Source organism: Mytilus californianus, unplaced genomic scaffold (genome assembly GCF_021869535.1).
Source record: "Mytilus californianus isolate M0D057914Y unplaced genomic scaffold, xbMytCali1.0.p SCAF_14, whole genome shotgun sequence".
Classification (NCBI taxonomy): domain Eukaryota; kingdom Metazoa; phylum Mollusca; class Bivalvia; order Mytilida; family Mytilidae; genus Mytilus; species Mytilus californianus.
Window position 1 is genome coordinate 5,792,307 of NW_026262626.1, and position 27,360 is coordinate 5,819,666.

At 31.8% G+C, this 27,360-nt stretch overlaps 1 protein-coding gene and 1 long non-coding RNA gene across 2 annotated transcripts; both read left to right on the forward strand.

Moving 5' to 3' along the window:
* Nucleotides 1-199: 199 nt before the first annotated feature.
* Nucleotides 200-18,504, forward strand: LOC127724082 (tumor susceptibility gene 101 protein-like). Its single transcript, XM_052230933.1, has 11 exons — nucleotides 200-536; nucleotides 3,515-3,599; nucleotides 5,835-5,900; nucleotides 7,611-7,774; nucleotides 8,737-8,881; nucleotides 10,068-10,331; nucleotides 10,900-11,027; nucleotides 12,140-12,232; nucleotides 12,700-12,833; nucleotides 15,942-16,044; nucleotides 17,392-18,504. Exons 1-11 carry the CDS (start codon nucleotides 495-497, stop codon nucleotides 17,479-17,481), a joined length of 1,314 nt encoding a protein of 437 aa, XP_052086893.1. The 5' UTR covers nucleotides 200-494; the 3' UTR covers nucleotides 17,482-18,504.
* A 5,177-nt stretch (nucleotides 18,505-23,681) lies between these two features.
* Nucleotides 23,682-26,684, forward strand: LOC127724097 (uncharacterized). The gene is made up of 2 exons (XR_007992323.1): nucleotides 23,682-24,259; nucleotides 25,743-26,684. It is a non-coding gene; the product is annotated as an uncharacterized LOC127724097 (long non-coding RNA).
* Nucleotides 26,685-27,360: the final 676 nt, after the last annotated feature.

Below are 27,360 nucleotides of genomic sequence, written 5' to 3' on the forward strand. Positions count from 1 at the left end.
AGCATAAGGATATAATCAAACACATTACTTAAAATTTTTATTTATAACAATTAACATAAAAAAATCATAATTAAGACGAAAAATACTTTACATTTTGGGTTTTTACATAAATCTGGAATCCCCTTTGTAGCTAATTATAGATATTACAGGAAAATAACATCTGAAAAGCGTTTTAATATAAGCGGTATTTTCATTGTCAATCAAAAAACAATTTTGATTGAATCATCATCTTCTGACAGTTGACGAATCTCTAAATCGAAGAAAATCATATTGTTTCTGCTTATTTTGTGTGTTTCTGTAATTTCCACCCACACACGTCTAATTTAAGTAAAATACAAACGCCCAATATAAGTGAAAATGGCATATTTATACTGTCTGAGATGAAAAAAACACGTTTACCTGCAGTACACTGTTGGCCAACATCAAACGGATATACAGTTCAACAAAAGCTGTTTTAACAAAGTGCAGATTTTGACCAATCTACTACAGAAATTATGGGGAGTAATGAACAGATGCTTAAATCTTACCTTAGTAAGGTATGAAATATTGATTTAATATATGAGGCAGGTGGTTGATATGTGAGCCAAAATTTGTTCCTGTGAAAAAAGTTCCAGTGGAACTAATATCACAGGAAATATGTTCTGGGAGAACTTTTTTCACAGATGATTTCTATATAATTTGTTCCATCTCTATAAAATAAGTTCCAAACTTTACCTGGTGAAATAAGTACCGGGTTGGTGAAATTTGTTCCTTACCTGGTGAAATAAGTTCTGGGTTTATGAGATTTGTTCCTTATCTGGTGAAATAAGTTCTGGGTTTGTGAGATTTGTTCCTCACCTGGTGAAATAAGTTCTTTGTCTGTGAAATATGTTCCACTGGTTAAACAAGTTATCTTATATACTGAGCATTTGTCATCAGTGAGTTTAAAGTTATCATTCAAGTGCATTATAAAAATAAGTATTATATCAATAATAAAAAAAGTAAAAAGTGTAAATCATCCAATTCGGATCCTGTGGAGTATAGCAAATGTTTAATTATATACTCCGTAAAAAATATCAAAATGACACTTTTCAGCCAGAAAAGAGTAGAATAAGAAAAATTCGTAAGGGTTCCGCGGAACCCAGTGTCTCGCCTACTTATTCTGTTAATCGCAGGCTCAACAAAAATGAGGAAGTAAATCAATAAAAATATTCCTCTTGATACTATCTTTTGATTGTAAGAAGCTTCTGTCCAAGTTTGGTAAAAATCCAGGATAGTTTATGAATCTAATAAATGTTTAAAAACTTTAACTGCAGACCGAATGTAATGTTAACTGGAAGAAAACAAAATTTCCTTCTAGATACTAGCAATTGATCATAAACAAGCTTCTGTCCAAGTTTGGTACAAATCCAAAATAGTATCAGAAAGTTATTAAAATTTTAAAAACTTTAACCACAGAGTGTATGTGTTTTTTCCTGGCAGAAAATCTAAGTCCATTTAAAAGTAAAATACTGAAAAAATGGATTTATTTTTTTACAAAATTTCCTTCTAGATACTAGCTTTTGATCATAAACAAGCTTCTGTCCAAGTTTGGTACAAATCCAAAATAGTATAAGAAAGTTATTAAAATTTTAAAAACTTTAACCACAGAGTGAATGTGTTGTTTCCTGGCAGAAAATCTAAGTCCATTTAAAAGTAAAATAAGGAAAAAATGGATTTTTTTTTTTTACAAAATTTACTTCTGGATACTATCTTATGATCATAAACAAGCTTCTGTCCAAGTTTGGTAGAAACCCAGGATAGTTTAAGAAAGTTATAAAATTTTTAAAAACTTTAACCACAGAGTGAATGTAATATTTCCCGGCAGAAAAACTAAGTCCATTTATAAGTAAAATAAGGAAAAAATGGAATTTTATTTTTACAAAATTTACTTTTGGATACTATCTTATGATCATAAACAAGCTTCTGTCAAAGTTTGGTAGAAATCCAGGATAGTTTAAGAAAGTTATTAAAATTTCAAAAACTTTAACCACAGAGTGAATATTTGTGGACGCCGCCGACGATGCCGACGCCGACTGAATGTAGGATCGCTATGTCTCGCTTTTTCGACTAAAGTCGAAGGCTCGACAAAAATCAATCATTCAGAAAAAGAGTATAGTTAAAGATGAACATATGTACTTATTTGAAAAGGACAAAGTGACTGATCAGTTATATCAAAAGACATGTAGAAACAAAAGACCTAAGTACATGTATGACTAGAACACGCGGCCATGACAGTTAACAAAAACCAAGGCGGAATACCACATAAAACATAAATACAAATTATGCTACATTACCATCGCTTTTATTTCTTATCTTCATCCTTTAGTTACAGTCATGCCTTCAATTGCAAATGTATTCCATGCAAGCACACTCAGTACAGCACTCAGCTTGCATTATAATTTAAATGTAGCAAGAAAATATTTCGCTTGCAATTTGTTGCAAAGGTACTTATTTTCTGTGAAAATAGGTTTGAGCGGAACTTATTCATTGATTTCTATGAAATATGTACACGTTCGTTTAAAACAAATATCACAGAAACTTATTTAACTTTTTAAAACTCTTAATATTAATTGGAAAAAAATTCATGGAGCTATGAATTTTGTTCCGGAACTTATTTCACATTTGGTCATAAAATTAGTTCCGGAACAAATTTTACAGTGTTGGAACATATTTTCTGTGATATAAAGTCCAGTGGAACATATTTCCTATGAAATTTGTTCCGGGGGATCAAATGTCACGCCGGAACAAATTTTTTGTTACAGTTTGAGTTGGTTGATACTGCTAGTGCATGTATGACCCATTTAACATATTAATGTTATCCTTAGGGGCTGGGGATCTTTTGGGTGTTTGGTGGTGTTCAAGTTCATAGACGAGATCATTATACAGAAAACATAAGCTCTATTGAGCTTTTATATCGTCTTATAACAAACAAAACATCTAAAACGTGCACGTTTAAAACAAAGCAAGCATGCTACACACACAAAAGCTACACAAAGCAAAACATTACATTGAAGCATACATATACAGTATACATGACATGAAGAAGTTAAGACAAGTATGTAATACCATGCAGAAATATTAAAAGTACAATAAGTAACTCAATATTAATAACATATAAAGCACTTTAAAACACATAAGCAATTACAGCACATTAAGCAGAAAAAAGCACTAAAAATTAAAGCATTAACTATTTGCAGGCAATCAATCAAAAATGAGAAAAACCCATACAGTATACTGGTATACATTTGTAGTTGGCTTTAAAAGGCCCTTCTAAGTCAGCTGGCAATATTAAAGGTATTCTTTAGAGATTACCATGATTGCCAACTGACAAAATTTCCTGGTCAGTTGCCATTCACATGCGAGGGCTAATCTAAAGAAACTTAATTTTTTGTAAATAATAATATCAGTTTTTTTGAATTTTGAAAACTTTCTTCTTTTTTCCAAAGTTTGATTTTTTTATATTATTCAATTTTGTCCACTATTGTAATTTCAGTACAAGTATGCAGACATAGCAAAGAAAGATATATTAGGTGTTTTTTCACAATATAAGGACTTGAGACCAACTCATGGCCCATTCAGTAAGTATATTATATGTGTTATTTAACTTATCTATCCTTCTACTATTAAGATAGGTAGCACAGATTGGTGATTGCTTTACGTCACATCAGCACAAAAAGGCTATATCGCTGCGAGAGCTACAATTTGAATTTCAAAAATTTAACTGCATTCTTTTAAAATGTTTAATGGTATACATGTACTACTACTTGCAATTGCAAGGTTGTAGCTTTTTTGCATTGATTTATATTTTTCTTAACAAAAGGTTTCATATATTAAGTAAATAATATAATACATATGAATGAAAGGAGTACTTGTCAATGAGATGCCACCCGATTGACACAATTACATTTTGTAATTAAAAGACATCTAGAAGTCAACATACATGACATACAGTCTTCAAAAAATAAACAGGTTTACATGTCTTTACAAAAGATCAAGCTGTTAATCACATTGAGTCGAAAAAAAATTGTGAATAAATTATATATGATTAAGATATGACTTAGTTGGTCTTGACTTGCAGATACATGTACATGCAAAATTCAGTATGAAGAGTTATCTAGATTAATATTTGAAGTTAAAAATCTAAGCATCAAAAGTGAGAAATCAAAGCAAATTTAGAAAATGCTAGGGGCTAGGGGAATAAATGGATAATATGTGGGGTATACATCACTAAGACAGCTTCCCAAGGATAAAATTAAAGGAAAGAGGGGACAATACACAGGTGTCTACACGATATTTCAAGTTGTAAATCGGGCCTGGTCATAAAAGAACAATCTGGAAAGTAGTACATATTTATAACAAAATAGTTCCTACATATATGTGTAAATATCAATCTGTGTAGAATATATTTTAGTAATTAAGGTATCAAATGAAAGGTGAAGGACTGGCCATGGTGATCCTTGTAGAACATATATTGACTAATAATTTTGAATAATACAAAAATGTATGAATGAATTCTAAAATTGAGGGCATATATTGCCTGTTTCTCAGATATGAAACTTGTACCTAGTTTGAACATATTTTATTTGCTTAAATATGCAAAAGGGATGAGACACAAGTTAATCAAACTTATAAAGTCTTCTCCCAAAAGAAGACAACCACTGACGAGGTTCTTGATTTGGGATAGGCACATGAATATGTGGAGGGGTTAAACTAATTTTTGTTCAGTACTCAAACTTATTACCTCCCCCTTTTAATCTCAATCAGTGGACTCAAAAATGTACATAATAGAACATATAATAAAAATGCTTACAGGAAAAGCTCTTAACTCTCAAATAACAGTATAATAGATAACAAAAACACAAAAACACAAAATAATGATCAATATTATAGAGTAGATATTAAGAATACTAGTAGTTTCTTTAAGCAAGTTCAAAGAACTATACAACTATCCTTCTGATAATAACTTATGCTGTCTTACACTCAGATGCTGTACATCAAATAGAAGATCTCATACAACAACTTCATGAATAGAACAGATATAGACACAATCTTGTTCAATTCCCAGAACAAACTATTCAGAAAAAAAAAAAAAATGAAATTTTAGTATTGCTTTAAACTAAATTTAGAAGATTGATGTCTATCTGTGTTGTGGAAGTTATTTTAAAATACTGTACATGTAGATTCAGTAATTAATGTGTGCATTTATTTTTGTGAATCACATTTGCCTAGTAAAAATGCAAGTTTTAATTAATGTGATTGCCAAAATTTTGTGAAGGAAAATCACTACTGAAATTATAAATGCGAGATTTTATTATTTGCGAACCTCATACTGTCAATTTTTTTCGCATTAATAAAAACGTGGCAATAATTTTTGAATTTACAGTAAATGTTTTCCAAATTCAAATACATATAAAAATAAGAAGAAGGGGTATGATTGCCAATATGACAACATTTCACCAGAGACCAAATGACATAGAAGTTAGCAACTATAGGTCACCACTCGGCCTTCAACTACATGCAAAACCCTTACATAACGATAAAACTAATGGACTGATTCATGTATAAAACAGATATTGTGTTTATCCACAAACGAAAACCATGTATTCTTTTACTTCAAATATTAGTTTGTATACAAATATGTTTACACAATAAAAAAAAAAGATTTTTCTGCTTTATGTCACAATTAGCTCTTGTTCTTGTCTTCAGTTTGTATTCTCAGAAACTGTGAAAATTGATTTTTGCAAAATTGATTCTTCTTTTGTGTATGGATTATTCACTAAACAGAGAACTCGAAATGTTTCTTTTTATTTCAGTATTTAATGATGGTTCACAAAAAGATCTAGTAAACCTAGATGGAACTATACCTGTAAATTACAGAGGTAATATATATTCATTGCTATGTATTCCTTAATAATGTACTTTAAACACAGATTTTAGGGGGGTTGGTGGCTGAGAGGTTTAAGTTATTAAGTAGTTCATCTAAAGTATCACTAGCCTGAGGTTGAATGTTGGAACCCTGCATGTGGCAGGTGTGTTCAACTCTTAATAGTCTGATCTTAATTGACTAGAATTACCAGTTTGCCTGTTGAAGTTGGTGGTTCTCTCCAGGCGTTCCAGCTTCCTTCACCAATAAAAACTGGCCCCTACAATACATGTATAACCAAGAGTGCTCAAGGTGGTGTTAAACACCAACAATCAAGCAATCAATCTCTACAAAGTAATTCTCTGCTATTTATGGAAAAAATGTATGATATCCCTCAGTCTTTTTATTGTCGAGCCTGCGAGACTTTTGTGGCAAAAGCAAGACATAGCGATCCTACATTCTGTCGGCAACGACGGTGGCAGCAGCATCCACAAATATTCACTCTCGTTAATGTTTTTGAAATTTCAATAACTTTCTTAAAATATCCTGGATTTGTACCAAACTTGGACAGAAGCTTGTTTATGATCAAAAGCTAGTATCTAGAAGGGAATTTTGTAGAAATTTATTCCCAATTTTTCCGTTTATTACTTATAAATGGACTTAGTTTTTCTTCCAGTTAACATTACAGACAGTCTGCAGTTAAAGTTTTTAAAACATTTATTAGATTCATAAACCATCCTGGATTTTTACCAGACTTGGACAGAAGCTTCTTACAATCAAAAGATAGTATCTAGAAGAAAATTTTTAATAACTTTTTCCCCATTTTTGTTGAGCCTACAACTTTTTGAGCAAAAGTAGACACTGGGTTCCATGGAACCCTTACAAATTTTTCTTTTAGAAATTTTTATAGGCCAGAAACTCTTCAGTTTTCCAATTTTCGTTTTGATACATATAGCTTCAACAACTAGTAGGTATATAAACCTGATAATCTAGCAGTTGCTGAGTTTAACTGTACTCAAATACTTAATAGAGAACAGGCTTCTGGCCATTTACAGACAAGCATTTATTTCTATCATTGTATGGAAAAGGAATAGGTTCGACAAGGCCATAAAAATGGCCCCTATTTCTGGCTACATTTTCAAATTAGGATTTATTGAAGTCACAAAAAAAGTCATATAGCACTTATTTTGATTTTCTTGAAAACTCAATGAAAATAGGTAAATTTACATTAATTTTTTGGGCAGGAAACATAGAACGCAAGCGTCGACATTAAAGATCTTTTTAACATAATGTTTGTTATAACATTTTACATATCTGACTTAAATATTTAGTTTGTCAAAGCCTGAGCTCTATATTTCCTAGGCTTAAATTTTGTTGAATTTCAGACAATTTTGTCAAATTTCACGAAAATCTCTATTTTTTGCCTATTTGGAATGTAAAAATCAGCACTCAGAAATAAAACTTTGACAAAAATAGCTGTTCAACTTTCGCACATGTCTTTGCATCAACATAAAGCATTCTTTATCTTGAAACATTGAACTTAATAATCAGGGCGAAATATGGCCCATACCGAACTAACTCATTTGTACATGTCAAAGGTTGATTGGTGGTTTCAACAGATCCGTGGAATATTTTTCCTGAAAACTTCTTCCTTCTGGAAAGTAATGTAAAGACACTTAAATAATTATTGACAACTGCTATTAATTGTTTGTGACATTTTTTACAGGTAATATTTACAACATACCAATTGGTATCTTTATACTTGACACTCATCCATACAATCCTCCAATATGCTATGTCAAACCTACTAATACCATGCAAATAAAACAGGGAACCAATGTAGATGCCAATGGTAAAGTGGATTTACCATATCTCAGAGACTGGAGATATGTAAGTATTATTTAGAGATTAACCATTTCTCAGAGACTGGAGATATGTAAGTATTGTTTAGAGATTAACCAAATCTTAGAGACTGGAGACAGATGTATGTAAGTATTGTTTAGAGATTAACCATATCTCAGAGACTGGAGATATGTAAGTATTGTTTAGAGATTAACCATATCTCAGAGACTGGAGATATGTAAGTATTGTTTAGAGATTAACCATATCTCAGAGACTGGAGATATGTAAGTATTGTTTAGAGATTAACCATATCTCAGAGACTGGAGATACATGCATGTAAGTATTGTTTAGAGATTAACTGGAGACCTTTCACTGAAGCAATAACTTCAAATATTTTACCAGTTGATCAGTTTGTGGAGATGAATTCAAACTGCAATTTGGTAAACTATATGAGCAATTGGTATAATAATAGGCCAAAGCCTACTGAATAAGCACAGTAAATGCACATAAATAATGCACATTTTTAAATGTATTTTCAAATACTGTAAATTAAGAAATTAATGTGTGCATTTTTTTATTGCGATATTTGAAGAATGGAAAAAATTGTGAGAAAAATTATTGCGATTTCAGGAAAACTGAATATAGATATATGTATCAGAAATTTGAATGTGAGTTCTAATTATTGGGATACTCACATGCACCCAGGTGCATTTTTCACATTAATAAAAACCTTGCAATAGTTTCTGAATTTATAGCAATGTGGAATTAAAGCTGAATACTATTACTAGTTATAGTGTGCCTTTTTAAGCCATGAGAAGGTACTAGTCATAAAGCAGCCATATGGTAAATAAGCTTGTAATGGCCCTGGGAAACTTTAAGTTTAGGGGACTAATCATTAACAGTTCATTGTATTTTTACACACAGTATGCGGCAGTCATTAAAAAAGATTATGTAACAGTGAGTATAGAATTCTTCAATAGTTTGTATAATGATGTTAAATTTATTTGCAGCCACAATCAGATTTATTGGGCTTGATACAGATTTTAGTGATAGTGTTCAGTGAGGAACCACCTGTTTTCTCTAGATCTGCATCCTCCCAGAATAGGCCACCTCCATACCAAGGCGGCTCCCAACAACCACCATATCCATCGCAAGGTTTGTATTTCTTGTATTAGCATTGGAACATCTCATTTCCATACAAGTGAGAGGTTTAGCTAGCTATAAAACCAGGTTTAATCCACCATTTTCTACGTAAGGAAATGCCTGTACCAAGTCAGGAATATGAAGTTGTTCTCCATTCGTTTAATGTGTTTGAGCTTTTGATTTTGCCATTTGATAAAGGACTTTCCATTTTGAATTTCCTTGGAGTTCAATATTTTTGTTGTTCTACTTTTTTTTCCATGGAAAGTATTTGGCCAAACCCCCTCAGTCATGTTCCTTTGACTTTGAGACTTTTGCATACTTAAATTATTAAAGTTTGTGATTAGGTCATTTAAAGAGGAACCACTAATGGATGGTCAATAATATTTGGTTTGCAGTTGTATTGCATTGGTAAATCTCATTTCAATGGAAATTATTTGGCTTAAAAATAACTAATCCAAGAATTCAAATATTGAAAAAATATTCAACTTGTGACCTAACAACACTGATACATGTACATGTAATTCGCTCACTTGCTGAATATTATTTGATACTTATTTTCTTGGACTAGTTTTTCTATAAACAGTGTTTTTGATGCTATTCTCATTTTAAACCCACTAAAATATATAGATACATGTATAATTTCATTGAAGTTTCATACTATTTTATAATTTTGACTGCCCCTGCAGGCATTCCAAAAGTTATATTTCATTTTTTTATAAAATGCAACTGCACATGCTGTTCGTGACAAGGTTAGAACAATGCGTACTAAAACAACCAAAAGGATTGATCAAACTAAAATTTCAATGTGGTAGCATAAAAGTGTAATAATACTAATAGAATGCTTCTTTTTAATACTTTATAGGGTTGTAAAAGCATTAAATTTTCGCTTCATACAAAATGTGCATTGGTCAACACTTTTACACCCAAAAACAATTACAAAATTACAAAATGGAGCATTCAAAACTTAAATAAAAATCTTTAGGAACTGAAAATGTAGAAAGATTAACTTTGTGTATTATTTGTATATTGATTTGATGATTCAAATGTATAAACTGAAATCAAAAGGAATACATTTATTTTCTGACAGGGAAAATAATAGTTTTACTGAATTTGAAACGTTTAGCTAAAATATATCGGTTTTCAATAACATTTACTTTTTTTAGACACACAATAGATCAAAATTTAACATAAATTACAGGTGGATTTCCGATGCCACAACCATATTCATCAGGTTATCCTCAGCAAGGTGGCCAAGGTGGCCAAGCAGGGAGTTATCCAAATTCAGGTTTCCAGGGATATCCAAACTATCCAAACCAACCAGCTCCAGCTGCAGGAGGATATGGTAATAGTGGATTTAGTGGATATCCAGGTCAACAACCTCAAGGATATCCTAGTTCTACTCCAGGATACCCAGCAGCGACATCTGGATATCCTTACAGTGGTGGTGTACAGACTGAATCAAGTAAATTAAATTTTATTAACTTTTGTTGAATTTGAAAGTTGACCATTATGAACTTTGCTCAGTCAACTGATTGATTGGTGTAAACAAGGTATAGGAAAAAATACAGTAGTACACAATTTGAAATTTAAAGATTAGTAACGTAAATTGAATTGTTTTCTTTAGGTTTACATATTGATGAGAATTTAAAATTATGTCTTACTTGGAAGGAAAAAATTACATTAGCATGCATGCTAGAATCAGAATACTGCATAATAAATGTGTGTCCATGTAGCTTGTAACCTCTTTTTGATTAGTTATTTTAAGAATAGAATAATAAGGTCTATTCTAATAGCTTTTTCAGTTTCAGTTTCAACTGCCATTGCTAACTTTGATTGATAAGCACTAACATATATATAAAAAAAATTATATGTTGAGTTTCAAGGGCATGCACAGTCTATGTGAATTCAATATAACATTTTGGGAATGAGATGCTTTTTTAAATGGAATAGCCTCAAAATGAAAAAGTCAATCTTATGTTTTGCCTTGATTTTTGTTTTACATAGATGGAATGTATTATGATTTATTACAGCCACGACTGCAGCCAATCGTCCAGGAAGTAATATGACAGTGACCGAGGAACATCTGAGGATGTCTCTGCTATCAGCGGTAGAAGACAAAATGAAGAGACGACTTAGAGAAATATTTGAACAAGCTCAAGTAAATAAATCTTTGTATGCCTGAACTGAGTGCTTCAACAATAACAAAACTTCCTTTATCAATATATCACCACTCCTCCCAGGGTGTATTTTTAAGCAAAGTATCTTTTATAACTGAAAAAAAGTATAATTTGTTTCGATGAAAAATTCACATGCTGAAGACCAATATGTTGTGTTTTGAAAATTATTGGAGAAAATTTTATAAATATCCTCATTTTTCAAGAATTTTAAACCATGCACATGGCAAGGTGCATTTAACTCTGATCTTAATTGACTAGAATTGCCAAGAATGTTTAATAAAGGTGCAGAATTAATTGATTTACTCATGTTTACTCATGTTAGTTCAAATTTTGGTACACAAATTTTTATCTAACCAGAATAATTCAGTCCCTCCCTTTGATTGACTTCCACTAGCAAGGGCCTGAACACTTTATACAATAAACATGTGTCACACATTGATTAGTGCTCTCTGAATGAGAGAGCCAATAAGCTGGTAGCTTTATTTTATCAAACTAGGTAAATTCAGAGCTAATTATGAATCATTAACTGACAATTTTTCATTGACTAGGACTTTAGCATACATTGTAAGATAAAGCTCAAAACAGAGAGAAAATAGTGTCACACTATATAAATAACACATAGCTGAGAGGGTGATAGAGCAGATTGTTACTCAGAGAAAACATTGACAACCGAGGCGAAGCCAAGGTTGACAATGACTTTTCTAGGGGTAACAATCTGCTCTATCACCATCTCAACTATGTGTTATTTAATTTATTATACTGAATGTTCTGTTATGACTGTCTATCAACATTTAAATTTAAAGTAATCAACTATGACTTCTTGTACATAACAACAATCCGTATCTAATAAAACGCACAATTGATCAAATGTCTCTGTGAAGGGTAATAGAGTATTTGCCATGGGATAGAGTAAATTATCTCCCTTATATTAACAGATCAAAATCTGGCATTTTGACATGAAGTATAATAAATTTTCTTATGCTTATACTAATAGAAAGTTTAGGCATGGGTCTAGTTAAATGTAGATATAAAATTACTAAATATATCAATCAATAACTTAGTTATCTTTGTAATACAAATTTGTATTTTATAGGCTGAAATGAATGTCCTATACAAGACCCAGTCAGATTTAAACACAGGAAAGACCAAGTTAGAACAAATCTTTAAAGATCTGGAACAAGAAAAAGTAAGTATATACTTAAGACTTCATGTTAAGTGGTTATAAACAACAAAGTTCGATTGATAACATTTAAGTGTGATATTTTAACAAACATAGTTGTTTTGTGTACAATTTATGTCTCAAACATAAGCTTTAATTTGCTGTAAGGATGGATGGGCTGTTTCACGTCTTGTGGCAAATTAAATGCCTATTCAGAATGAGAACATGTTAATGTGATATGAATATACACTCTGCTTTGTACTAGACCAAAACACTGGGTCAGAATTTTAACGTGTAAGTTTACAAGGTAATGGTCAGCATGAATACGTGTCATCCAAGTGGACACATTATTCTGACTCTAAGCTGACCAGGCTTTGCTCTTACTCCTAAATGTTGCGTGCTTACCAATTTTCAAGTCTGATATACGGTAGGTAAAAAATATGTAGATATTTCTTTTCAAGTATTAATTTTCTATTAAAAATTTTGTTTTACAGGAAGAAATAGAAAGCAATATAAAACTATTAAAAGATAAAGATAGAGAGTTAAAAGAAGCATTACAGAAAGTAGAACACCAAGATAAACTGGACATAGATGAAGCTGTTATAACTACTACACCACTGTATAGACAGTAAGTTGTTTGATAGGATGTAATTATATCTGAATCTTTCAGTTGATTAACAATTGAGCCAATGTCAATAAATTTGTTCGTGGATTGACTTGAACAGAGTGACTTTAATAAGTGAAGATAAGGGGAACTATTTTTGTGGAATTAAAATATGTTGTCCCATTATCTATAGAAGTCACTCCGGTTAAGGGAAAGCTCAGCATGTACAGCAACTGATATTAAGTGTAGACTGCATAATTCCTTGTCAGCAGGTTTAATAAGTACTTTGAGCTTGATTTCAGTATAAAATTGAAGCATTCTTTTATTTGGTATAATTTTTTGGTGTTTTTGTTATCTATTTCCAGTACATGTATATCGTTATTTTAGAATTGAAGGTTTTTATTGTATTTTCTTTTAAGTACTTTTTCTTATCAACATTTCAAAAGTCTTGTTTAATTCCGCCACATATTCATGTGCCTATACCAAGACACAACCTTGTCAGTAGTTGTCTTATATATACTGTTTTAAAGTTTTTTTGGTATTAGAGGCAGAAATTTGACCGTTGCTATTTAATTTATTCACAATTTTTGTAAACTCGAGCTCTGTACAGTTAAGAGCTTGATGTATTATATAGACACTTGTCTAGTGTTGAAGACTACATGTTGCCATTTTTGAAATCTCTTGGATGTTTTTGTGGTTGAATTGCTGAAGTTTCTTTGACATATATCCCACATTGTTTTCATACATTCTAGTACTGGATAGGTGTTGTCATGGTAAATAAGTTATATATATAGCTCGCCTTTTACGAATTAACATATTTAATTCACGAAAAGCATAATGAGTAAGGTGTGGCTATATATGATTTGTAAAATAAATTGGCGATGACACATGTCATAGGTTAAACTTAACTGTACTTTTCATGAATTAAATATGTCAATCAAATAGTGGCGCTTTCTATGACAAAACGTCTCTTATTTTAAGAAAATTAACTCTTGGATCAGATATTTCATTAGGATTTGTCTTAATGACAGATGTACATGTAAATGAGTTGTTGTCGTGATATTTCCTCAAGGTTTAAAGACCAGGGAGCTATTTATGTGTTATTGAAGTGCCCAACCCCCAGGGTGAAAATTCTTTAGGGGATAGATACAAAATCTTGTTAGATGTATACCATGCTGTATGCTTTCAAAACCAATAGGATGTTTAGTTTTAGAAGAGGTAAAAGAAGTAAACTTTTTAAAACTTATTGTGAAGGTATTCTGCCTTTCCCAACACCATGAAAATGATGATTAATTGATGGGCTGTTGATTGCTTAAGGTCCAGAGTTAAATATTTTAAGCATGCTCAATTCAAGGAGACATACCTTTAAAAGTGGAGGAAATGAAACGACTAAAAATCCAGTGACACTTATTTGGAATATTTATTTTGACACGATAAAAACAAGTATCCAACAATTTATCAATATCGCCCCTTCGTTTTACAGACCACGTTATTCCTTTTTGTAGCTCTCCTCAAGCATTCATTTGTTTCAAGTATGGGAACCATTTTTGTCTCACCTGCAACTAAAGTCTTGGAAAGCAAGACATAGGGATTGCTTTTCCGTCGATGGCTGTGATGACGGCGTCAACTATTGTTAAGTTTTCTGTTTAAATTAGTTTAATAGGAACTACTTGTGATAGATCATTGATATTTTCTATGAAGATGCATTACTATCAGTACATATCAGTTTGACGACAACTTCGAGGCCATGGTCCAGTGACTTTGAATTAATTAGCAATTTTAAATGTTAAGTTTTCTACTTTAGTTAGATTGATAGGAACTACTTGTGATAGATCAATGATATTTTGTATGATGTTGCATTGCTATCAGTACATATCAGTTTGACGACAATTTTGAGGCCCTGCCCCCTAGGCCATGGTTCAGTGACTTTGATTTGATAAGCAATTTTCAATGAGAAGATTTCAGCTTAAGTTAGTTTGATATGAACTACTTGGGATAGATCAATGATATTTTCTATAAAGTTGCATTTCTATCAGTACATATCAGTTTGACAACTATTTTAAGGCCCTGTCCCCTAGGTCATGGTCCAGTGACTTTCAATCAATTTAATTTTCAATGTTAAGTTTTATGATTAAGTTAGTTTGATAGGAAATACTTGCAATAGACAATATTTTCTATAAAATTACATTGCTGTCTGTACATCTCAGTTTGTCAACCATTTAGTGGCCCTACCCACTACTTGGTCCAGGGACTTTGAATTAATTAGCAATGTTGCTGTCCATCAGATTGTCTTTTTTCTGAATTTTATGCAGACAGGCGAGACACATCGTTTATTTAATTTGGGGTTAATTTTTTTTTTTATATATATATATTGTTGTGTATGCATTTTGTTTAAATTTATTACGATATTTTGCGGTCATGCATTTCATTGTTTACTAGGCTGAGGAGGCGGAGCTAGACAGTGAAATAACAACTTCTGAGATGGAAGTTAGAGCACTGGTCTAAGCTCCTCCCATTCTTTGCTTTTCCTATGACAAGCGACACACAGCGGGACTGGAGAGTGCAATAACTAAAAAATCATTCAGTTAACGATCTCTTCTAAAAATAACAGAAGTAAATCCATTAGAAGATCAAAGAAAAATTACCATTCATGTTACAAGAATTTATTTGGTAAACATTTTGGGATCTTTCCTGTTTTCAGTATATTGGACTATTTATAATTATGAGGAGGCAAGGCCTTATCTGAACATTTTTCATGATTTAAAACAATTTTACAAGAAAAGGAGATGGGAAACAACTAATGGGGAAAAAATTTATGATTCAAAGAAAAAGTCTTTTGAAAGGGAAGAACCGTAAATAGCTAGATTCAATAAACAGAGGCCATAGCTACTTTATTTGTAAAAGTTTGTCTTTTTACAACTGTAATTTTATGGTATAAAAAATTCTCTTGGTTTCAGATCAAACGATTTACCCAATACTGCAAATGTGCAAGTAGTTTTGGTTACAACGTTTCAGATTTCTTTGCAGTGTTAAATATTAGATATCTGATTTTTACAAAATGTATTTAAGAGTAACATCTGTCATGTCATGATCATTTCCTGCAATTTTTACTAAGTAATATTTTTTCCACAGATTATTGAACTCATTTGCAGAAGAACAAGCTATTGAAGATGCTATATATTACTTAGGTGAAGCTCTTAGAAAAAATGTTTTAGAGCCAGATGTGTTTTTGAAGGTATGTTTGTAACTTTCAGTCTGACTGTCTGTCAACTTATTTTGTTGAGCCATCTTCTACACACTGCAGGTTTAATATCAAAAGTATTTTCTATGTACATCAAATGTTTTTAAAAGTATTGATTCTGTTACATTACTGAAATTCTTTTAATACTTAATAGTTTGTTTTAGGCTAAGAATATAAAGGCATTTGTTTAGATTAAATAAAGGATATAGAGTATTGGTACAAGCAGAAACTAGTTTAAAAGTTTAAAGACATTTTTATGTCAACTCTTGTTTGGAAAACTGGAAAAATTAACTGTATAATTTGTGTACAAAGATATGCAATTTATTGTTAAACCGCTACAGTTCTTTATATGTAGTACATAACTTATAAGGGTATTTTAACCACCCTTTGAAATTAAATATGTTGTTAAGGGTAACCCATGTCAACGGACAAAGATATTTTATTTATATAAAATTAGTTGATTCAAGACATTGAAAATAAGCATCTTGCAAATGAAATAGTCTTATATTGTAATATAAATGGCCTTAGTGGTGTCATCTTTAAACATCTTGCCTGTTATGAAGAAGGTCAAACATTTGCTCTTCAACTTCGTACTTTTTTTTTGGGAATTTTTAACTTTTTTAGATTCGAGCGTGACTGATGAGTCTTTTGTAGGCGAAACACGCGTCTGGCGTAAATACAAAATTTAATCCTGGTATCTATGATGAGTTTATTTGATACCCACAGCCAGCTGGAATAGATTTAATACTTTAAGATTGCTATGCATGCAGTAGTTAGGAAAAGAGTATGGTGACCTATAGTTCCTAAATTTTAAGTCCATTGGTCTCTGGTGGATATTTGTCTCGTTGGCAATCATACCCATCTTCTTATTCTATAAAGACTAGTTGGCTTTAAGTCAGAATTTTATGTCTTTCATCATACTGTCGCCTTGTTGACTAGAATTTTATAAGATTTGACTCAAGATATAGGTCTACTACTAGCAGGTTGTATTTACATGACATTTATATGTATGGCTTCAATATGGTCAAATCCAACCCAAGGGGTTTGGAGGACGACCTTGCAACCTGCTGTCCCATTTAAAAGAAACTGTTACCTTTAAAATGTACTAAACTAAGAATCAGAACAGTTTAGAACTGTATAAATTGCTGAAAATTTACCTAAGGCAATCTTTTAAACATGACTTTGTGACCTAAGGGTGTATCCTTTTGAAGCCTCAAATGTTATCAGCCTAAATTTGTATGTAATATTTACCATAAGGAACCATCATTCAATAAATCAATCTTAATTTTTGTATAATATCAAAAAAGTGTTTGGAATATTTTATTTTTTTTTATTTTTCAGCAAGTACGAGAGTTATCAAGACAACAGTTCATGAAACGAGCACTTATTCAGAAATGTAGAGAGAAAGCTGGTCTTCCTCCTTTAGCCTGACCGATTTTTACATTGTTACATTATATAAATAATGTGGATGTTATTGTATATTTTTGTTAATACATAAAGTTTTTATGAGACTGAGGGGGTGAAATTTTTGCACATTTTATAGTGAACAGATAAAACAGTTATATCTATCAGAGATAGAAAGCAGAGTAGAAAAATCTGCAAAAATTGAACTCAAAATTGATGACTGCGACTCTTTTAAATGTTTGTCACTGGTGATTGAAAAATAGATACAGTACATATTGTATATGTGCTGAAAATAATGCAAAAATTATAAAATGTGAGGACTTATTTAATTTAATCATAGGTTTGCATATTGTTTACATTATATTTGTTGGTTGTATAGAAAACAAACAAATTATTCACAACAAAAATATACTGTGATTTATTTTTATTTGTGGGGTGCAAATTTTTGTGGATTTTTGTGGTTAAATGTTAAACCACAGATTGAAATGTTCAATGATTTATAAATTTGCTATAGGCTTTAAAGAAAACTGTGGAAACACCATGAAATCAAATATCCCAGAAAATACAATTTTTCCTCAATCCACTAAAATCGGTAGCCACGAAAAATCAATGAATCCACAGTATTCACCATTGCTTATAATATTCTCACTCTATATCCAGGCATAAAAGAACAATCATCATATTTTTCTTTATTACATATACATATTATCACATTTATCTGAGGAATGGATAATTTAGTTTTATCATTATGGTTCTGTTACACACATTTTTTTGAAAATATTTCAGACTGTCATTGATATCATAACATTTCATACAAATTTATCATGTTTTTCTTTGCTTTATTAATCTTTTCTGCTTTAGCTACAGACTCGTCATATCCTGAAATTTTTACATAAGAATATCATATAAAAAGTTGAAAAAATCTGTCCATAATTTTTTTTAAATTAGTGGCCCAAACATTAAGTTTTTAATGATTTTGCAGAAAAACCAAAGCTGTACGTTAAGCACTAGTAAAAATCTTAAATAAATCATTGAATTTACTATGTAAAATTAGTTGTTTTTTTTTTTTATTGCATGACCATAATAAAATATGCTGAGCTCCTCCAAAAAATGATCGCCAGTGTTAAATTATTCTAAATTGAGTTGTGTGCAAAGGTTTAAAAAACAGATTTAAGGCTTTTTGAACTGGCACAAATATTTTTTCCAGGTATATCCATAGATTTATGAGGTTATTGCAAAACACACTCCATGTTTTAAGGAAACGTTTACATATTATTGAAGCAGAAAAACAATTGTAACAGTAACATCTTTGAATTCAAGTTAAGTCATGATACATGTATATACATATATTTGTGTAGGTTTCTTGAAATCGTTTGATTACAATTTTTTCACAACAAGAGATCAATGGATAAGATATTAAAGAAGTGTGTTTACACACTGGATATCCTGACCTGAAATTAGGATCTGATTCCCAAGTAGCAAATACACTTTGTTAAGTACAATTCGTAAGTAAAAACTTGATCCAATTCCCAAGGAGGATTATGGTCCGTGGGAATCAGATCCAGATCTTACATACCCACCATTTTGCGGTCTCGTTTAATTGTTCCACGGGATCCCTCAACAGATTTGGGATTGGGATACCTGGTGTGGTTTAAAGGTGAACATGGTATGTATTGCATCGCTTGAATCTTTGTGGCTTCACTATGAATATTTTAAAAAGTTTAGTGCAGAAAATTATTTGATTGTATACCATCAACTGATAATCCCAAGAATGAATTTGCGATTGACTACAGTGATGGTTGTGTCTGTGCCACTTTTGTATTCACCACTGCTCCTGAACTACAGGTCAGAATTTTAGAAAACTTTGGACTTTTTCATATATGCACACTACACTGCACATTTGTATCTGCTTCTCCTCTTTTAATAACCCCTAATCAGAAATTAATGACACTTTCTTTTGTGGTTTCCCTTTAAAATCATGCCATTGTTTTATCTTGATAGATAATTATTTTCTCATAAGCAACTTTTCATTACCTCTTCTTGGATTTATTGGAAATTTTCTCCTAGTTTGTTTTTAGGTCACCTGGCCCAAAGGGCCAAGTGAGCTTTTCCCATTACTTGGCGTCTGTCGTCCATTAACTTTTACAAAGATCATCTCTTCTGAAACTACTGAGCCAAATATAATCAAACTTGGCTACAACCATCATTGGGGTAGCTAGTTAAAAAAAATGTGTCTGTTAGAGCTACTTACCTTTAACTACGATTTTTACCTATTTTTTGTCTCGCCTGCGACGATGGACAGCGAGACATAGGGATTGCATTTCCAGCAAAGACGGCTCCAGCTCCGGCATCAACAATTGTTAAGTTTTCTGCTTAAGTTAGTTTGATAGGAACTACTTGTGATAAATCATTGATATTTACTATGAAGTTGCATTACTATCAGTACATATCATTTTGACGATTATTTCGAGGCCCTGCCCCTTAAGTTGTGGTCCAGTTACTTTGAATTAATTAGCAATTTTCAATGTTAAGTTTTCTGCTTAAGTTAGTTTGATAGGATCTTGTGATAGATCAATGATATTTTGTATGAAGTTGCATTACTATCAGTACCAATCAGTTTGACGACTATTTTGAGGCCCTGCCCCCCTAGTACATGGTCCAGTGACTTTGAATTAATTAGCAATTTTCAATGTTAAATTTTCTGCTTAAGTTAGTTTGATAGGATCTACTTGTGATAGATCAATGATATTTTGTATGAAGTTGCATTACTATCAGTTAATATCAGTTTGATATGTCTATTTCGAGGCCCTGCCCCTAGGTCATGGTCCAGTAACTTTGAATTAATTAGCAATTTTCAATGTTCAGCTTTTCTGCTTAAGTCAGCTTGATAAGAACTACTTGTGATAGATCAATGATATTTTGTATAAAGTTGCATTACTATCGGTACATATCAGTTTGACGACTATGTTGATGCCCTGCCCCCTAGGACATGGTCCAGTGACTTTGAATTTATTTCCAATTTTCAATGTTAAGATTTTCTGCTTAAGTTATATTGATAGGAACTACTTACAATAAACAACGATATTTTTCTATAAAGTAACATTACTGTCTGTACACCTCAGTTTGTCGACCATTTTCAGGCCCTGCCCACTAGATCATAGTCCAGTGACTGAATTAATAAGCAACATCCTGTTCGTTCATCAGACTGTCTTTTTCTGAATTTTATGCCGATAGGCGAGACATATCTCTGTGTCAACAGTTTATTTGTCATTTTGCCTCAAATCTTAAAAACTACAATAGATAGAAAGAAACTTTAAACAGCAAAAGTGATTAGCAAGACAAGATCTACAAATCAGTTTAAAGGTCGAATTCTTCAGTGGACTGGTTATTGAAGTTATTGCTATTTAATGACGATTTTTACCAATTTTTGCCGTTTTTTGCCCATTGCCTTGAAAACTATATAAAGATAGATAGAAACTTTAAATAACAAAAATGATCAGCAAGACAAGATATAGGAGTGATTTCCCTTAAATGACGATTTTTTTACCCTCTTTTGTGTTTTAGGCAAAAACTAAATAAGATCGAGAGAAACTGTAAACGGTAGTCTACAATATTGAAGATGCACATCGACCTAGGTGAGCGACACAGGCTCTTTAGAGCCTCTAGTTTTGATAAAAATCATGTGTGGAAAGGGGGGATCATCCATTTGTGAGCACTGCCTACAGTACTTTTAATTTGATTTATTTTTTATACTCTGCTGGCATTACCATGTGCTACAAGTGTAGTATCGTCTTTACTTGCATGCAGATGCACTTCTTTAAGGTCAGTGTCCATACAGAAAAAAAAATAGCTGAATTTTTTTATGATCCATTGACATAATACATGCAACAACCTATACTTGAAACACAATCAATCGTTGTTAATTCAGGTGCAACAATATTTTTTGTTTTGGTATTACTAGTATAAGTTAAAAGCCAGAAGTTTGATTCCTTTGTTAAAATCACATTGCCTTATTAAAATGATAGGACAAACAAAGTGAACAATGTATTGATGAATTACCTATATGTTGTTTTTTTTTGTCATAAAAAGGAATAAAAGTTTAAGTGAGACAGCAACCCTCAAAAATGATATCTAGAGGTCAGCATAAATTCTTCAACAGTAGACAAGCGTCTTAATGGTATGTCAAGCTTTGTATTGCCCCAAGTGTAGAAAAGTTGTTAACTGAGACTACCAAAGATTTGCCATCGATACCCGATTTTCTGAAGAACAAATAGCATTAACATACAAGGAAAGACAACCACTGATGAGCTTCCTGACTAAGAACAAAGGCATGGCTGTCTTTTCTCAATTAGGGATATCTGTTTGTCTGATTAAGTCAGTAGTTTTCTACTTTTCTCATGCACGATTTCAACCAAGTCAGTTGTTTTAAACTTTTCTCTGTAAGATTGTCAACAATGAATAATAGTTGGTTCTTTTTTGAATACCAAATCAGATTATCTAGGAATTCTTGAAAATTTTGTTTTTTGCATTTTTGGGATTCTGTCTTTTAACCAAGTTGAGACGTTTCAAACATGACTTATAACACCCGAATGTGATGAACAGCATCTAGGCAGGTAGCAACATTACATTGTGTGGACAATAGCTTATGAATTAATAAAAGATTAGGATAAACATCAATGATCATAGAAAAATATAATATCTTATCCATTTTTGGTCCCCATTTAATTTTTCTTCGAATTTTGGAACTTTAAAGTTGAAGCCCATTTTGCAAAGGTCTTCGGCTGTTACTTTCTAATAAAGATTAATGACCACTAAAATATGTTTGTAAGAGTGTAACAACACAGATGTAGGCAATCTCCCTTTCAACGGAACAAATAAAAGTCATTGTTTTATCAAGTTTCCTTACAAAGGCTATCAATGATATGAATATAAATTTATTGGAAGATCGTACCAAAAACTACTCGTGTCATATCCACGTCCATTAGCTAAATTTTGATTTTAAAAACATTATTTCTTATTCCGCCGTGATTTCATAGAAATAAACAAGTGCTAATCATTCAAAATGGATATTAAGTTATTAAAGTACAATATCTTGCAAGTTAATCTCCTAATCATGTTTACAATTTTCCTATAAGGTTAATCAGAATTTGAGAAAAAAGTCGGATTTATTTTAATCTGATCGAATTCGTTTAGATATATAGTTCGAATAGTATTGTATAAGAATAAAACAAGTAAATGGACAAATGCCGTAGGAAAAGAATAATATGAATATAAGGAAATAGATGGGTTAACGTCAATGATGGCCTACCGAACATCACAATACAGCCAACAGACATCTAAAAGTAAAAGGAAAGTCTTCAATAACAAGACACAATCATATGACAAGATCTAAATGCTCCGTATTCCGGACATTTGCAAAGGAATTCAACAGAGACGTGTAAAGACATGTTATAAACACCTTGTTCATGAAAGGAAAAAAAAAACATTTAGAAACAATTCCAAATCGTCGATAAAAATTTTGACTTGTTGCACGCGTGCAGAATTTTTACCATTATGGTGCATTACGCCAACTTTCTTCAAACCCTGGTTCCGCTCAGGGGGACCTCACCAGTGTTTGAAGAAAGTTGGCGTAATGCACCATAATGGTAAAATTCTGCACGAGTACAGCAAGTCAAAACATTTATCGACGATTTTATGCGAAAAAATTATCTATTTTTTATTAAAAGGATCGATCTCCCCTCCCCCGAATCTGCCAATGGTTCCTGATTTGGTGCAGGTACATCATCGTGTGATGAGATTTAATGTTTTGTCGCGATTCTCTTCTCTCTCCTGTATAACAGGAAATATGCTTCTATTATTTGCAGTGGAAAGCTTTCTATGTGATGATTATAGTAATCAATCATTGTTAATGTTCTACACACTAAGACTATAGTACGATGCTTTCATGTTTCCATAACTTTTAATTTTATAGGTCGCTAATTAAAACAAGACAGTATCGAATTTCACTTAACAATTAATTGCATCTTCTTACAAAAGAACATAACATTGTAAATTTAAACTTCTTATCATGTACATTTAAACCTATAGTCCAGGTTTACTTAATTATGAACAATTTGCGTAAAGATTAAGTCAGCATTTGCGTATGGATTTAAAAGGTCGTATATTTTATTAGTTTTCATAACTATTAAATGACCAAGTGAAAATGACCATTCATAAGAAGACATGCATCGAGGATTAAACTTGAAATAGTATTAAAACAAACATTGGAAAAGCTGAGCAACAAGCAAAACAGTAGTTAAAGACAGAGGAACACGAAGGGCAAATTGGGAATTTTATCTGTGGAATAAAAACAAAAATAAAGCTGTGCTGAACATGTACATGTTATAGAAAGTTAAATGCGGGGATTATAAAAAAAATAACAACGTCAATCGTGCTAATGTGAAGTAAACTGTGTAATCAACTGTTGAAATAGTGAATGACCTGTTGATTCGAAAGACAAATGTGAACCTAAAGGTGAAGAATCGTGATCAAAACTGAAAAAATATGAGAATGTACACTTAGTCTAATGTTGATTGGAATTGAACAACATTTCATTTCGAATTCCGTTTTTCATTTCGATAACAATGACGAATCTGGCTGAATCGTGATCAAAACTGAAAAAAAAATTCAGAGAATGTACACTTAATTGGAACAGAACAATATATTTCGAATTTCGTTTTACTTTTCGATAACAATGACGACTCAGGCTGGAATTCAGGCTCCAAAGGAGAACCGAGATCCCAATGATATTAATGATCATCTTCAGGTAATTATGAAAGATGTAGGGCCAATTACCTCTGAATTTAATTCACACTAGGGCCATTTTATTTTAACTTAGATATAAAAAATCGAAACCTTCAGGTATATGTTGAGGTTTTTACATCATTAAGGAGGAGTTTTGAACATGCAACCATATTTAAAAGATGGTCAAGAATGCTATTTTGTTAGTTGCTTCAATTAAAAAATTAAAATTAGAAGGTAATTGAAACCAAAGATAATTTTCAGTCGGATGTTTAACTAGGCAGTACTGTTCAAATACAGACTAATTCCTTGATTCCTGATGGTCTTCGATTCTTTAAAAAAAAACACGTATACTTGCAAGTTTGCATCAAAACTTCATACAACAGCAATGTTTAGTGCTGAGGCGGTTACGATAAGAAAAAAAAAGTTATGACTAGTCTTGTGAAATTTTCTTGTTAATTAAAACTGCGAATTTCTTTTTACAAAGGAAGAAAAGGGGGGGCCTAGATAAGGTTAGGAGTGAGACCTGTAAAAAGTCAATGCATTACAATATATGTAGTTCTATAAGAGGAACAACATTTAACACGACTCTGATGTTATTCAGTGAGTGAGAAATACAGGTGAAATTGGCCATATCTCTTTTAATAGTATATCTAAGTGGGTATCTACACAAAGCATTGACCAGGTACAGAAACAAACAAACAACAAACTCAAATTTATGAAAAAAAATAAGAAACATTCAACTTCTAGAGAAACCGGAAGTAAATCATGTGAGTTATATGAGAATTCCATTAATAGAATAAAAAAAAACAAGCATAAAAACACAAAAAATCCCCGAAAAGTACACAACCACAGAAACACAAAAAGTATTAAAAAAACAACTACAACTACAGAATTATAATACTCCCTGCAGAATCGTGTATGCAAAAATAAGAGGTGGTATGATTGCCAATGAGACAAATTGATGTATGTACGATCTGTTATGGCAATAGAGTAATTTAGAATTAGGTAATGGTACCGTCGTATGAATTTCATAAAAAATTAATAGGTTCGAGTGGCTAGTATTTTCTCAGATATTGATGACTGGAAAAAATTTAAACGGAAACTACAAGCTTTAGCATATACATGTATCGTATTTACCATAGGTTCCTGTATAAAATTGATGTCGAGATGATTAAAATTTCAAAATCTAAGACAGTATATAATATTAAATCAAAAGGAAGAATAATGAAAATTTAACACTTTACTAATCAGTTCCGTGGCGGTTCTCTGGATCTACCGTCACCAGGAATTTTCAAACCCAAGCATTTTAAAGCCAATGTTATATAGTACATAAACACGTGAAAAGCTGTGTAACCATGCAAAATCTATATAACATCGTTTCTTTAATTTTCAACTCTTAAACAGAATTCTGTAAAAAATCACGATTAAAAATTGAGATAACAGTAACCCCGTAGTGAAGAGGTAATTTTTAGAATTTATCCATTTTCATTTTTGTTTTGTTTCAGATGAAATTTAATCAAGTATTTGGCGAACCAGATAATAACCATTCTTTCGGAATAGTTTGGGAATGTTCAGAAACCTGTTATTCATGTTGGCATGGTTTGTGTTATGGATTGGCATCATGTCTTTGTAGTGTGTGGATTGTTATATATTGGGGTTTTATTTTTGGATGTTTAGCGTTTGACCATATTTGGATATGTACGCCATTTTGGAAATTATTCACAATGATCATGCAAATCTGTCGTCCATTGAAACCGTGTATAGATTGTTGTGTACGACCTTGTACAGGCGCATGTGCTCACTTTTTTATTCTTTTTGCTGAGCCTGGGACAGATATTGACAGATGGAATAAACCAGTGATAAAAACGCCTGTTCGACGAGTAAGAATCAATAGAGATTCGCCGGAACCTGTTAAAAGGACTCTTGTACCTGAGGATGATCTATTCTTAGGACAGAAGACCCAAATGGCCCGCTCAGTCCAAAGGCAAATGATGCTGTAACGAAAACAGTCTGCTAGTTGCAACGTACCTGTAAGGTTATGATTGATCAGTGCTTATAAACTAGATATTTACAGTACTCTTAACTGTTTTATTTATAAATAACGTTATTATTAATAAATAAATAAATTCTTATTTATTTATGCTATTTGTGAGGTTGACCATGCAGATATGTTTAAAACGAACGTTGGAAAACACAATCATGACTGTATTTTAGTCATTCAAATATCACACCTTAATACGGGCTATCATTTCGACAGATATTGGCAATAGGATCTGCGTTTCCGATTGCTAACTTGTAAAGCAGAGTTTTGTCTGATGTTCCGGTTGCAATTGCAATATAATGGATTTTGCAATCGTGAACAGCAGAGTTTGATTTGTTTTACCTATTGTATTTGCAATACTGATAGCCTGTTATAGAGTATGAATATAAAACATGGAGTGATATTATTTTCCTTTTTGTCAAATTGCCATAAAATTGTCTAGACAACATGTATTTCTTGTAAAGCACTACATAAATCCCTCCCTCTATTCATGTATCCATGGTTTACTTCTCGATGTTCAAATATTTTAGTGTTTTATAACGTGAATATCAAAAATTCAAAAGAAATACTCAGTAACTATTGGTACCTACATGAATATTGATATGAAAATAAGGCAATGCAGTATGATTGCCAATGAGACAACTATCCACAAGAGACCTTAGACGAGAGTGTAAACAACTAAAGAGCACCGTAAGGCCTTCGACATTTAGAAAACCCCATTTGGTATTGTAAGTTATAATCAAAGTACTGAAGTACTGAACATCGGATGACCGCAGGTTCTTGTGGATGGTCAAAAGCACATGTCACAGAAACAGATCACATCTCTATACCTGAAACTGAGGTTAATTTACAGAGATTTTTTTTTCTTATACAAGTTCGTGCTTGGATGATGAATAGATGACAGGAAATTCAACCTCACCGTAATAACTATTATATTGTAGTGATACAAATCAGTATACCTTAGACTATTATACTAATATAATAATAGTTCCAGAGAATACACTGGTTTGTTGTTATATATTATATTAATATTACGGTTGCATGTATATATAATTTTCATCTATTTGTATATCATACTATTC

Excerpts from the sequence above, each read along its gene's own strand:
- LOC127724082 (XM_052230933.1), top strand. The coding sequence starts at position 495 with ATGGGGAGTAATGAACAGATGCTTAAATCTTACCTTAGTAAG. Across the intron at positions 5,901-7,610 it reads TATACCTGTAAATTACAGAG|GTAATATTTACAACATACCA; the intron begins GTAATATATATT and ends CATTTTTTACAG. Across the intron at positions 10,332-10,899 it reads TGGTGTACAGACTGAATCAA|CCACGACTGCAGCCAATCGT; the intron begins GTAAATTAAATT and ends GATTTATTACAG.